The sequence below is a fragment of the Sciurus vulgaris genome, assembly GCF_902686455.1.
Source record: "Sciurus vulgaris genome assembly, chromosome: 1".
In the NCBI taxonomy this organism is placed as follows: Eukaryota; Metazoa; Chordata; class Mammalia; order Rodentia; family Sciuridae; genus Sciurus; species Sciurus vulgaris.
The window spans coordinates 182,529,202-182,544,839 of NC_136461.1; the positions used below are offsets into that span (position 1 = coordinate 182,529,202).

The 15,638-nt window shown below is 36.1% G+C and overlaps 1 protein-coding gene across 4 annotated transcripts in view; it reads right to left on the minus strand.

Annotated features, from left to right (window-relative positions):
* The window catches only part of NUDCD1 (NudC domain containing 1), a 69,401-nt gene that overhangs the window by 32,885 nt on the left and 20,878 nt on the right, over positions 1 to 15,638 (minus strand). For all 4 annotated transcript variants that reach the window (XM_079130985.1, XM_079130986.1, XM_079130988.1 and 1 more), the window contains one exon: positions 825 to 1,010. In XM_079130985.1, coding sequence (XP_078987111.1) covers positions 825 to 1,010 — 186 coding nt within the window. The remainder of the gene's footprint in view (positions 1 to 824; positions 1,011 to 15,638) is intronic.

Here is a 15,638-nt window from a genome sequence, read left to right on the forward strand (position 1 = left end):
TCAAATAATTAAGGCCTGGTGTTAATAGGTATCTGTTGATCTGATAAATTTTATAACAAATATAAATATAAATGTAAATATATTTAGCTTTTATTTCTTTATTTACCCAGAATTAAAGGCTACCTGCTAAGATTTAGATAGTGGCAATATTATACTTAATAGTGTGATTCAAAGGAATTGAAGCAATAAATCATTTGATTATCTATTCCATATCATTTTCTTCTACTTTCAAAAACAGGCTCTGGAAAAATTCCTTTTTATTGCCATTAAAATCCTAACCTACCTCTCAAATTTAAATCTGCTTCATTTTTTAACATTGAAAGAAAAATCGTACCTTAGACATTAGCACATAAGCATATTTATATTATAATGTATTTTTCTAAGTAGGGAATATTCTGGTAAACTCACTATTTGACCAATGTAAACATATCAGCAAATCTAATATGAAGGTAGAGGAGAAAAACATTCCAATATAAGCTTTTTCAACTCTGCTTCAAGAAGGAGGAGGCAATGTCAGTGCTTAGTGCAGTGCTTTAATACATACAAAACACTCAAGAAATATTTGCTGAAAAATGAATGCAAATCCTGACAAGTACACTGACCCTAGATGAAAACAAACATCTAAACTATCAGTTATACACAAGGTATATGTGTTATGATTTACTTAAAAACGGACACAAAACATTCATTATATTAAAAAAAAAAACAGGAGGTCACCTGTAAACTGTCCTTGAAAAGTATTATTTTAAAATAAATAAGGTCTAATTTGCTTATACTTTCTGGATGTTTCAAGTCTTAAAAACAAAACAAAACAAAAACCTCACCTCCCATTTTTCAGAAGCACTATTTCCACGTTCACCTGTTCCAATAACATACAATCTGCCAGTTCCATCTGACAAGGTAACCCAGGTGGATGATGTGAAATGGATAGAGGCACAAAGGCGATTGTCACATGCTGTCAAATCTGTAGGTAGTCGAAATACCTCTCGTGGTTTTCCTAAGGCAGTATCCTAAAAAGAAGTCAAACATTATAAGTGAATCCTTTCCTCTTCCCTGATCCATACACACACAAAATAAATATCTGCAGTGTAGTAATTTCTCTCTTATTCAAGAGTCAGATCTAACTGCCTTCCCTTTGAGTATAAGCTATACTACTGATTCACTTATTTTTGGTGGGGAGGGCTTAAGAGATTATATGTGGCACAGAGAAACATTTATTACTGAAACTGTTATGCATTTAATATATTATGTATTATAAAACATTGAGCTAGCACATTCAAAATTGCAATACTACACATTTTTTATTAACTATGTTTTCAAGTTTCAAAAAATTTTTAAATTAAATGGATTTAAAGAAAAATACTATTTTATGACTGATAGGACACACCTATGCCGAAAAAATCAAATGCAGTAGTAGAATCACTGAAGTGAGGAAAATACAGCTTTAACATGTGAGCTATCTGACTTGAAGTCATCACATGAGGTCTCTTAATTTCAGGCCCCAAATGATTTTTTCAGTTACTGATTTCACTTCAAACAAATAAAATACAGTAGATGGGATGGTTGGTTTACATCTCTAGGACTGGATCATCAAACATTCTACATCCTCTGCCTCATTCTTTTTCTTGGATTGGACACTGTTAAGGAAAGCCAGCTACCAAACCACAAAGATGATTAAATAGCTCATGGAAAGAAACGCATAGGGAAGAACTGAGCACTCCTACCAGTAACTGGCACCTTATGAATGAATCATTTTGGAACTGTATCCTTTAGGACTAATCAAGCTTTCAAATGACTGTATCCATGGCTGACATCACAACCTCATGACAAAGCTTCAGCCATATTATCCACTGAAAGCACTCTAACTTCTGACCACAGGAACTGTGAGATATTTCTGTGTCAAGTCACCAAGTTCTGAAATTGTTTCTCAGCAATAAATAAATAATCCAATGCAGAAAGCTAGTTCTTTCCCTTAATTTTAAAGTTATCAGTTTTTTAATTCACTAATTAGAAATACCATACAGATATCAGCCTGCAGCATAAAACACTACATTTGAACTATCACCAACTCAGTTTTTTGTTAACAAATTCTTAATTGTGCCTGTGCCCTTATAATTTAAAGATATAAGATAGGATGCATCATTAAAAATGTTTTACAAGAAAACAAAAAATAGCTTATTATTCCAGAAATAAACTTCCTTTCAGTATTCAATTCAACAAAATTTTTGTTATTAAAGTTTTAGTTGCCAGTTAAGAGGTTTTACCATAGGACAAGAGTAATCCTCGATTTGTATATTTCATTCTCAGCTCCTATGAACAATGCCCTAACTAGCCACAGGTGTTTTTGGTAACCTACTGTTTCTTTTCACTTTTCTTTGAAACAGCACCTTTATTTCCTGCACCCCTCATATTTTACTGATTTGCATAATACTGAATATAAAATATATTAAATCATGAATATAAAATATAGCAAGCGTATCTGGCTTGAACAGTTGTACACTCATCACATCTGAGTATTAGTAATGTAAAACTTAACTAGTAAAAAGCTGAACTGTATCAGTACAATGCTGAGCAGCCTATATTAGCAGTAAACTTTTAAGATTCCTGTAGTCTCCAGCCCCTACATTTTACAGAGGGAGTTTAGAATAGAGTATCAATTAATCCAGTCAGTCAGTTAAGTGAAGGTCAAGTAAGAGAAATTCTGCCATAGGCTCATGCCTATGCCAGCATTTAGAACACAATGCTGTATCCTACCTAATGAGAAAAACAATGGGCTAGTCAACAAATGGTACTGAGACACTGGAGAACTTTTCAGAAAAAAATTCAACTTAATGTTTCCTCACACCTCATGTAATAAAAATGTTCTCTATTTAACATTACAAATGAAAACTTATGCCAATAAAAAGTAGGAAATAACCTTGTTGATCATTAATAAAGAGAAGAGGAAAAAAGCAGCTCCTCTGACATTGTGGTGCTGGCCTGGTACCATCAGCCAAGCTTTGGTTTTACTGTAAGTTATCCTAGCACTAACAGCATTGTTCTCCTATTGAACATAAACAGTTTCACAGAATATAAATATCAGACAAGACCACTGTGATACTGACAAAACAGCATCACTCTATAATGATAAGCAAACAAAGATAAAACATTAATATTATCAAAACTACAAATATGATCCTCAATCCAGGTCAGTATGAATAACTGCAGCTTCTATACTAATTACATCCTGCAATTCAGTCTAGTCTTTCCTTCTTCTAGATGAGACTAAGATACCCATAATAGAATTATCCTGTTTCCTGACAGTATCCAATGCAAATACTTTCTTAAACCTCTCAGCAAATCACCTAACATAAGCCCAATCCTTTAATATCATTTCTAACTCCTCTGAGATACCCTGTGATTCTCTATGGTGTACACTCTCCCTTGCTGCAAAAAGTAATAAATCCAATTTGTTCAAACACAGATCTGTGCCTGATGTCTTTGGAGAGCACTGGCAGGGAAATGAACTTCTACCCTATGGAATTCCATATAATTGTTAAATATCCTGAGGTTGATTTATATTACTGACAAAAAAAAAAAAATCAAAAAGATACCACCGCCCCCAAAAAAAAGAAAAGAAAAAGAAAAAGCACATAGAATATGTATAACATGAATCCATATATGCTGGAACAAAAGTTGTGATATGTTAGCACACAGTAAGATACAGACAGATACACCCTGTTAAATGATCTGTGAATAGTGTTTCCCATTAGGAAGGAAAATAAGACCAGATCATTCCTGGTACTAGGGGAGATGAATGTGAAGGCAAGCAAATTCTCTTGCTTTAAATACATTGCTTTTTTTTTCTTCTTCTTCTTTTTTTTACGTTTTACACTGAGCAACTTGTGTGATATACATAATTTAAAAGATATTAAAAAGATAAAATATAATGGGATTCTTTCCTTAAAACAGGTGCTTCAAATAAAATTTTGTGCATAAGTGCATTCTACTTTCATGTATAACTAATTAAGACAAATTTTAAAATGTCCCCATTTGTGTACAATCATTCAAAATGCAGTCTGTAAAAATTAAAAAAAAAAAAATTTAAAAATAAAAAAATAAAGTTTTCCAATGGTTCATTATATGGCCCTCTCTTTATCTAATCTAGATAAATGTTATCAGGAGGAATGTAGGTCTAAACTTGTTAAATCCCTGTTCTCTATTTCATACACAGTTGTTTTAAGTCACATTCTTTTAAATACATGGTTACACATGATGAGGTTGGTAGAAGTCTAATTATCCAGATAAATGGATACAATATCCAATAGTATAATTAAGATGCTCAAGCATATAAATGTGAAAACAAAATTAATGAACTTAAAATACAAAAGGAAACACACAGTGCCTCTCTTACTTGAGTTAGATGACAAAGTGTAAGCAGTATAAATGTTCAAAATGTTTGAAATTTAATTGAGTACAATTTAATTTTGACTGAAGCAATGAAACCTTTTCTTCAGTAAGTCCTATACTAAAACATTAAATCGTTTCTGAATAACCTTCAATGACAGTTTTAAGTGTCTTCATGGTGACACCTTATATAACTGGTATCTATAGTGTCTAGGTTTCACCCTTTCCCTTTTCTTCACAAAAAAAAAGGCTAATATAACTATGTTCAAGGTTACTGAAAATCAGTCTGAGGCAATATTTCACAGTTGATATACAGAAGGATTAAAATTTCATTGATGAATGGAAGACTTACTGAATGACCATAATGTACAAAAGTGTATTAAATAAGTGCTTTAACTTTTTACTATCTCATTTATCTGTCATAAACACTACAAAGTTGAAATTCTTATCCCCACTTAGAGAAAACAGGTCCAAAAAACTTTTTTAAAATTTGCCTAAAACTCCCCTATTAGAAGATGGCAGGGCCAACCTTCAAATCCTGGTCAACTCTACTCTGAAAGTTGGTAGGCTTTCTCCTATCTCACATATACTAGAAAATAAGGCATTTCCAACCTTTTTCTAAACAATGGTACCTCAGACCTCAACACAATTCCTCAAAAACCACTTCCCTTCCTCCACTTCCCAACCACAAACCCACTTTGATTGCAACTACCATACTCAGTTTTTCTTCAGGAAATTATATAGTATTTTTAATTAAGATTCCTGAGTCAATAAGGTGTGATATGAAAATTATAGCTTCCACATATTGTATATAAATGACATTATAAAAAAAATCACAAGTAAGTGTTAATACCTAAGTTACATATGTTTATGAAAAACATCTCTAAACAGGAGTTTGGAGCCCTCTTAATTGCAGTTATATGCAGAAAACCTTTAACTAATGAACTATTTTCCCTTTTCTTTTTTTTTTTTTTTTTTCCTTTCTTTTTTTTCCCTGGCATTGGGTTCTGAAGTCAGAGGTGCTTTACCACTGAGCTCTTGCCCCCACCCTTCTTAATTTTTTAAATTTTGAGATAGGGTCTTGCTAAATTGCTACGACTGACTTTGAACTTGCAATCTTAATGCCTCAGCCTCCCAAATTCCTGGAATTACAGGCATGGGATGCTACACATCATTGTTTTTCTAATATACACACATCTATAGGAAAGGGATACTCGAATTTAAAACAATGGTCAATCAAAATTAAGTAAGGGATGCCATTTACCAGTATTATTAGATATTGACATTTAAAGTTTTGCTCTTTTAAAAGGAAATGATCTTTTTCTAAAGGAAAGTTTTCATCACTAATAATGATTAACTTCATTTGGAAGATGGTTTTCTTTTTCCTTCTTTTTTTAAATTATCTTTTTTGCTAAAGCTTTAAGGAGAGGTATTTCTAATCAATTGCAGTTCAGTTAATGTTTGTATATAAAATGATGTTTTCAATAATGTATTAAATTATTGAATAATGTATTAAATTATAGTCCTAAGAAGTTACCCCCTTTATTTTTTTCTTTAACAAGGTAAATAATTATCTACTTGTTAATTAACTCAACTATTGAAAATAAGCTGAGATTCAAGCCTAGAGATGAACGTACTGTTACGCAATGAGCTGGACCTGGACTAACGACAACTAACCTTTCACTTCAAGACACAGCCTCACAAATACATGCCTACCAATGAAATCCAGCAACTGTCCTCTGGATCTTTATACAGAAAAGGATAACATTCTCTTTAGCAGCAGAAACAATATAGCTTTCCAATTAAATGGGAAAAAATTATAACAGAAATACCCTAAATATTAAGAAACTGAATAAAATATCTTAAAATGAGGCATAATACCCATAAAATAATGATGATCTAGAATCAAATTTTAAACACACCTTTTTCCTTTCCTAAAGTACCTTCTACTTCCTAACCACAATTCCAACTGAAATTTCTCAAAAATTAGCAATTGTAAACTTACAAATTAAACTTACTTGGAAGTAGAATGGTTCTATAAGACTGTGTTGAACTGCTGCCACCTTCTGGCTCCTAATAAAGTCAGCTGAGAAAGAAAAAGTCCTGGGCCCTACAGTCTTCCACTGTGAACAGTGTTTACTCCTGAGTTAACAAGGGTATTCATTTGTACACCAGGCACAGGAGAGTGGTATTTATGCATTTGTGTCTTTGGCTCAAAAAAAAAAAAAAAAAAAAAAAAAAAAAAAATATATATATATATATATATATATATATATATCAGACAGTAAAATGGTTGACTATTAGTCTGTTTTTGTTAAACACAAAAAGCCAATGTCTAATCAGTGGTCAATAAAGCCTATGTCTAATCAGTGGTCAATACTTTCCAACCATTTCCAACTAGAAGCTCAAAGATGTTTCCTTTGTTGCTGAACAGAAAAATAATCAGAAATAAGCATGATATTCTTCTGTAACCCAGGTGCCAGGTTTCTCAAGATATGGTCATCACTGGAACATTAACAAAATCACCTGAAGTACTTGATAATATTTAGATTTCCAGACCAAACTAACTCTGACACTGAAACAACCTTTGGGCTTACTATCCTGAAATTAGTTTTAGTTTAGACCAATTACTTCAAGTGACAACAAAGTGTGAAAGTCAAAGAAAGAAACTTAATGGCTGAAGCAGAAAATGAACTAAAAGAATCTGAAAGCTGGTTCTTTAAAAACACAACATATTTCTAAAGACTGATTGAATAAAAAGAGAAAAATATATAGAAAGAAAAGTCAATAATCTGAAAAGCATAGTGCATGAAACTTAATAGCAACAAATTTGAAAACTTAAGAGGAAATAGAGGATTTCACTTACTAGAAATATATAGGATAAATTACCAAAGAATCAATTTAAATAAACCAATTACCACAGAATAAACTGTACAGGTGATTAGGGAACTGCTATTGAAAAGAATAACAAAATAAAACATAGCCAAAGAAGATCTTAATATAAAAAGAAGAAATCACTCTTATCTTAAACTATACCAGTCTTCAGAAAAATAAGAAAGCTCCTCAATTCATTTAAGAGAATCAAAAAAGTCTTAATCAAAACCTATTAAATACTGAAATCAAAATAAAACTACCATGGACTTGTGAAGACAAATGCAAACATTCTAAATAAAATGTCAGTAATAGAATCCAATAATGTATTGAAGGAATATACTCTCTCACCAAAAAGGTTTATTCTGGGAATATTTAGAAATTAAAGATTGCTCTAGTTTGTATCTGAAATGCCCCTCCAAGGCCCATATATTTAAGGTTTGGTGCCCTGCTTGTTGCTATGAGGAAGTGATGGAACCTTTAACAGGCAGGGCCTAGTGGGAGGCCTTTAGGTTACTGGTGGTATGATTGAGAACAGAAAAATGGGAATCCAGTCTCTTTTTCTCTTTCACTTCCTTGGCCATGAGATGGAGCATTTTTGCTCCACCATGGGCTGCTACCTCACTACAGGCCCAAAAGCAACAAGGTCAATTGATCATGGACTATAACCTAAAAATTGTGAGCCAAAATAATCATTCTAAGTTGATTATCTGAGGTGTTAATTAATGTAAATATGACTAACACAAGGACTGTATCAATTTAATTGTGATTACTGGTAGTCAATATAATCTGAAAAGGCATCTGATAGAATTTAGCAACCATTCTTTTTTTTTTTTGTGGTGCTAGGAATTGAACCCAGGGCCTCGTGTTCACAAGGCAAGCACTCTACCAGCTGAGCTATATCCCCAGCCCGAGCAACTGTTCTTAATAAAAATATTGAATAGAGAAATCTAAACAGAAGGAAAATTAAAACAATGAAGTTATTTGTCAAAACCAATATAATTTTTAAAAAATTAAAAACCATTACAATAAAATCACAAGCTCAAGAGGGAGGGATACCTGAAATCCCCACTATTACATGACATTGTCTCAGAGGTTCTATCTATAAAAGCAGTAAGACAAAAATGAAATGACATGAGAACATTATTGCCATTTTCATAAAGAATGGAAAAGGATTAAAACTATTTCCTTTTTTGATGATATAAATGTAGACTTAAAAGTAGTAATCAAAAAAATTATTGAATTATTAAATAAGGTAGCTGTTGATATAAGTTTTTTCTATCAATAAGCACCTAGAAAAGGAGATAGAAAAAAAAAAACTAATCTATTCACAACAGCAGCAAAAACTATAAAAAGAACATAAGATATTAACTACAAAAATCTTACTTACGGGTATAAAAGTAGATCTAAACAGATCTAAATAAATGGAAAGACATACTAAATTCAGAGTTGGGAAAAAAGGTTTTAAAAACACCAAATTTTCCCCAAATCAATATAAATTTCCTACTCTGGGGGTGGGAGAGGGGACTGGAGATTTGTTTATTAAAAGTTTAAAACAGACTGATATCATGTCTTACATAAGTTTATTCAGGGCTAACCGGACCAGTGGATGAGGGGATTAGAAAAAGCTGGGGCTTGGTGGTTCAGCCTGCCTCTGATGGAGGAAGACTGACCAAGAGTGAGTTCGGCATATTTATTATATAGGCTCAAAGATCAGAAGAGAAAGCTTCTTCACAAACAAAATCAAAGCTGAGGATAAAAGCAGTCCAATAAGAACTTATCAGTTTGCAAACATAACTCTCTTTCTCCAGGTAGTAGGCAGGCAGTGGGTGTTTGAACCCAAGGCCATGAACTACTAAATTTCCATGGCTGGCCCAGAATCTCACTTTTACAGAGCATCACTGCATCAACTGGGTTATCTTCGATCGGTTCCTTTGCACCAAGAAATTCCCAAAGGTGGCGCCTCTGTCTCTGGGCTGTTCAAAGACTCATAATTCATTCACTACTCCTGAAGACTAATTCTTGATAGTAGGTCCAGCTGAGCACAGAGGTAAAAAGAAGATTCATTGAATGCCTACATATTAAAACATGAGACCACACATTTTCTTCCTCTGTTTTATTCCAGAAAGTGAGAATCAGGGCCCTAACAACAACAACAACACTAAAGGACTCCTCTGAGGACACTTGCTAGCCCGGAGAAAAGAAACCAACATTTAGGGGCACTCAGTTCTACACTGTCATTTACCAGCTGGATGGAGGTGGGGGAAGGTAATAAAATCTGAGGTGGATCTTTTTACTAAACTATTTTTGGAGTGCATTATGTCTTTTCAACTAAATAATTCAAGGATTTAAAATCCAACTGTTAAAGAATACATATTAAGTGCTAAAAGAGTTCAGGGATGAGAATGACAATTAAGAACCAGGAAAGAAGGTAACTTGTAAAAACTTTGAGAAATCACCATTCTAAATTATGCCTGAAAGTTCTAATTTCATCAGGAAAGTCAATAAACGTACACTGTGCAGGTGAAAAGACAAATATTGATTTAAACATACATGAATATGTAATGAAAGAGGGTACTATTTCAATATGAAGGTCATATTAAGAGAGGGAAAGAAGCAGTTTATATTTTGCTTTTAAAAAAAAGTAGAAAAAGATTTTATTTTGTATGCTACAGCATTCCCAGTACCCATAACATACAGAATGCATTCAATAAATATTTTGAATGTTAAATGAATAGTACAAATTAGACTATGACTGAATTGAACTCTATAAGTGAACATTCTCACAGAATTTTCATAAGTGAGATTTCAGATTTTCTGTCTTCTAAAACAAACAGAAATCTAAACAAAATCTAGAAAATATGTTCTTAAAATTAAAAGTCACAATATAGTATAAACTATGCATGCACAGAATGTGGACATGAATGATCATGTATTAGGCAATAGAATCCACCTGAATGAATACTGGGCAATTGGCTTGTTGTACACATCAATTAAATATATAGTGCCCATACAAAGTGTATATATATAGTATCTTTCACTAAAGCCCACAAAGAGAAACTAAATAACCAGGTACTCTAAGTTTTTTATAGAAAAGATAAAATAGATCATAAAAAAAACATAATTTAGTCTCTGCTCTATTTGATGTCAAGTAAGTTTTTTAAAAGAATAATTAAAGTATCTGATTTCCCATGAAAATTTTGCAATGGAAGAAAAATATACTGACCAGTCTAAGCTGCTTATCTGTATTTCAAATACAATCACTAAGCTTTCATTTCAGACTTCCAACCAATCCTTTGTGACTTACACTGGAATGGGTATTCCAAATTCTGACTGTCAATGGAGTTAACTGATAAAACCAAACTTCTGAGCACTAAATGTGACTCGATCCATGCCCATCTCTCAGTCCAGCACAGTACTAGACAAGGCAAAACAAAACAAAAAACAAAACAAAACTGTCTTTCTCATTTACCTTTCCCCTGCTGAATGTACAATAACATGACCACTCCCGGCCTGTTTCAAATCTAGCCATCTGTCATCTTAGCAACCTCATCTCCATCCATAGCCTAGATTCCTTCTAGGTCTTTCCATACATACTCTATGCATTAGACACACAAAACTAGAATACCCACAGTAAAAATCATGCCTGATGAAGTTTGCCAAATTCTTGTATACATACCCACTTGGCCCCAATCTGCATGGTAACTTCTAACTCATCTTTTAGAAATCTGTTAGGGTGACATTTTGTGAAATCTTCCTTGAACACTACATCCCTTAACATGTATCATTCCTTCTTCATATTTAGGCATCTTATTGTTACTTCCACTATTGCATGAAACCAATTTGTTTGTGTATGTAGCTACTAAGTACATAAAAGCATTCAGTAAGTGTTTGAAGAAAACTATTTCTTATTCAGAAAAATTATCACAGAAAACTAAAGATAACTGAGTATGCCTTCAAGTGGATTTTTTCTAGCAAATACTGAGCAATGAAAAACAAGTAAAATAGAATAAAAATGGTTTTAGATGGTTTGAGAGAGATCTAAGAAAATCTTTCCCCTAAAGGAGAAGAAACAAGACATTTATTTAAGCTACTATCACCAGGTTTCACTGAAAATGTTCCCCTAGGAGCAAACTAGTTCTATTTCACTAAACAAACGAGAGAGAGAGAGAGAGAGAGAGAGAGAGAGAGAGAGAGAGAGAGAGAGAGAGAGAGAGAGAGAGAAAGAGAGAGAGAGAGAGAGAGAAACAAATAAACGGGATTTCACTGATGACTAATGGTAGAAACCTTTATAGCATCTACATAGATGCTACAAGTAAGCCAAATTAATCATAAAGTATATAAGTAGCTTTGATATATTATTCAGAGGATAAAAAACAAAAGAAACAGATTGATTTAAGTAGTCTGAATTCTTTTTATAAAAAGAAAGTTATAAGAAAGACAAGGAAAACAGAATATCTGTATTAACTTATATTTTTCTTTAATTTTAAGACAAGCTCACTTTTCTTGTTCTTCTCCAGTGAATTTTAGTAAATAAGCAAATGACTCTAAAGACCATGACATAAAAACTTCAAGCAAACATTTGACAACAAGCAGTTACACAATTTATATATTTATAGTCATCAAAGCAATTATTTCGGGAATATAATCCAATCTGTACATTATCCAGGTCCATGGTCAGGAATATAATCCAATCTGTACATTATCCAGGTCCATGGCTTTTAGCCAATAACCTTGCCTGCCAGCGAATTCAAAATCTGAAATTATGGAATAATATATCCTATGAGAAGAAATATTAAATAACATTGCATATCTATATCAAGTATTAAATGATCATTATAACTTATTCAAAAAACATATTCTCTGGGTTTATGTGAAAACATAATAAAGTACTAGATCAAGTCTTAGGGATAATCTTATCCAATTGTCAAATTGTCCTTGCCAGGGAAGCCCTTCTGAAAAAACTGTTATAAAAAACAGCCAAACATATAGAGCTGCATCTAAAGCAGTTAGGGGGTAGAGCAGAGGGTAGGCGGTCTCTGCCTATGCAGTGCCAAGGAATTCTTTAGGGTTTAGGGTTTCAGAGAAAACACTGATCATGGTTCAAGCCTTTTATATTCTCATAAGATATAGAGGCTTAAAATGAGGGAGCTATTTGCTTAATGTCACAAATATGTCCATGGCTGAGCCAGGTCTAAATCAACATATATCTGTGTTAGTCTGCTAGGACTGTCATAACAAAATACTATACACTGGGCAGCTTAACAGAAATTCTTCAGTTTCGAAGTTACAAGTATCACATCCAAGTTCCAACACAGTCAGTTACTAGGAGGGAACTCTACCTGGCTTGCAAACGCTGCCTTCTTGCTGTGTCTTTACATGGCTTTTACATCTGTGCATATGGAAAGACATCTCTCTCTTCTTCTCCATCTAGGTCAACAATCCTATTCAAGTAGGTTCTCACCCATAAGACTTCATTTAATTACTCTTCATTACCTCCTAAAAACCCTATCTCCAACAACAGGCACATGGGGGGATTAGAGTTGCAATATATGAATTTGGGGAGACAGAATTCAGTCCACAGTAATACCAAAAATGTATACTATAAGAGTATACTGTAAGGTGAGACTTCTGCTCTGGGGAGGCCTGCCCAGAGACCCAAGCCCAGCGCAGCCTGGCCCCAACCTGTGGTCTAGCACCTAGGCTGCGGTTGACCATCTGTCAAATACGTGGAGGTGAATCTGGCCACTAGTAGGGATTATACTCCACCTGGTGGCCACCATCCCTACAGGGGCAGCACCCTTCTTGGGTCACTGCATTATCAAGTTCCTCCCAGACATCAGGCTACTGAAGAGTAGGAAGTTTGAATAGTACTGTATAGTTTTATTGTAGATTTTTTAAATTGGTATTAATATTATAATTATTCCTATTATAACTACTATTATTCCTACTTTTCTTTTATTAATATTTTTCTCATCCTCTCTATTTTTCTCTTATCTATCTGTCTCCTTGGAGACTCTTTCTCCCTTTTCACATACTAACAACCAATTTCTTTTAATTCCACTTTCACTACTCCTATAACATAGTACCTCTATAGACACACTTCTTATCTCATTAATGTTCATCCTACACCCCTCCCCATCCTCTTTGTCCACCATTAGAAATCGCAGTCCTTATTGCAAACCTGTTGGCTAAGTTATAATAATAGAACTCAATCTCTGTTTATTAAGACAATATGGTTTATATCTTAAAAGGGATTATTTGAGTTAAAGATGCATATTGTCTGTATGGTATGCTGCTAATATTGATCTCTCCCATCAAGGTGAGGTATCAGAAACCTGCAGGAACACTGTAAGTCTATAGGGGGGAAACTGCAATACTTCAGATTTGTACTCCTAGAGGGGAAGATACATGAACAATATGTGAAAACAAGGGAAGAAAGTGTCCCAAACAAACCTAGATGCTACATCAATAAAATCCAGTGACAGCATGGCAGGAAAAATGTCAAAAAGGGAGTTCACAATGTACATAATTAAAATGACCAGAGAAGCAAACAATGAGATAAGAGAGCAAATGGAGGCACTGAATGATCACACCAATCAACAATTAAAAGAGCAAATGCAGGAAGCAAAAGATCATTTCAATAAAGAGAGTTTCTGAAAAAAAAAAAAAAAACTCAAAAAACAAAATAGAAATTCTTGAAATGAAAGAAACAATAAGCCAAATTAAAAGCTCAATAGAAAGCATAACCAATAGGCTAGATCACCTGGAAGACACAACCTCAGACATTGAAGACAAAATACTTAATCTATCTTAATCTTATCTGTTTGGTAAACAAAGTTGACCAAACAGAGAAGATGATAAGAAATCATGGGGGGAGATTCAAGATGGCGGACTAGAGGGTGGCTGCGTTTCGTGTTGCTCCAGGACTCAGGACTCAAGAAGAGGAGATATAGAGAGCCTTGGGACCAACTCAAAGCAGCCGGGCGAGAATCTCCCACTGGGCAGACGTCCCGGACGGGGCAGGAGTCCTGGACGGGGCGGTAGCCCCAAAAGCAGGGATCTTTGCAAAGTAGAACGGCCGGCGAGGCGCCCCTCCCCCCGCAGGAGCAGTGATCGCAGACAGCTGGGAGCATTGAAGAGGGGGCTGCCCAGAGGAGAAGGAGAAATACGGGCTCGGCACGTCGCTTGGAATTGGATCAGCTGCGCCAGGGCTCCGGGCGGCTATCCGGAGGAGCAGCGTGGGCTCAGGACTCAAGAAAAGGAGATATTGAGAGACTTGGGACCAACTCAAAGCAGCCGGGTGAGTGTTTCCCACTGGGCAGGCGGACGGGGCGGTAGCCCCCGGACAGGGCGGTAGCCCCGAAAGCAGGGATCTTGGCAAAGTAGAACTGCCGGCGAGGCGCCCCTCCCCCCGCCGGAGCAGTGATCGCAGACAGCTGGGAGCATTGGAGAGGTGGCTGTTCACCACAGCGCTTGGACTCGGCGCAACCCACCCGCGCTCTGGGAGGCTGCCCAAAGGAGAAGGTGCTTAGTGAGCTGTTTGGACTGAACGTGACCACCCCTGAACACAGGGGGCTGCCCAGAGGAGAAGGAGAAATACGGGCTCGGCACGTCGCTTGGAATTGGAGCAGCTGTGCCAGGGCTCTGCGCGGCTATCCAGTGGAACAGCGTGGTGAGTGGTTTGGTCCCAGAGCATCCGCTCCTGAACATAGGGGGTTGTCTGGAGAAGGAGGAGGAGCGCGGCGGGGTGCTTGGGCTCGAAGTGACTGCACCAGGGCTACGGGAGGCAGTCGGGACAAGAAGGTGCACAGTGAGTTCTTGGGACTCGTGACGCACCAGATCTCTGGGTGACTGCCTGGTGGAGAAAGTGGTGCGTGGTGGGTCACTTGGTCTTAGAGCGACCGCACGGAACAACAGGTGGCTGCCGGAGGAAAAGGCGTGTGGCAGGTCACTGGGACTCGGAGCGATTGTAAGGGGCTCCAAGTGGCTGCTCAGAGGAGGGGCCGCATAGCCAGGCGAAAAGTGCAGAGCAGGGTCCTAGACGGCTTCTTGGTGGAAGGGCCCCACAGACAAACTGAGGGGCAGAGCGAAGGCTCCAGGACTGCAGGCAGCTTCTCTGAGGAGAGGCAGCCGAAGGAGATTCGTTTGCGAAGGGTGAGGCTTCCAGGCCCAGGAGGTAGGTCCGGGTCCCTGGGAACATTGCAGAAGAAGGCTGCCCAGCCCAGGCGGTAGTTGTGAATTGAACGGAACCTCTGGGAGGAAAACCAACCAGCTAGACCTCCCCACCAGGTGACTCCTCCCTGTTGGGTGAGGTTCTCCCAAAAGGACCGTAAAATCAGAGACACAGGCCCAAACTGGTCTTGCATCAGCCCATAACC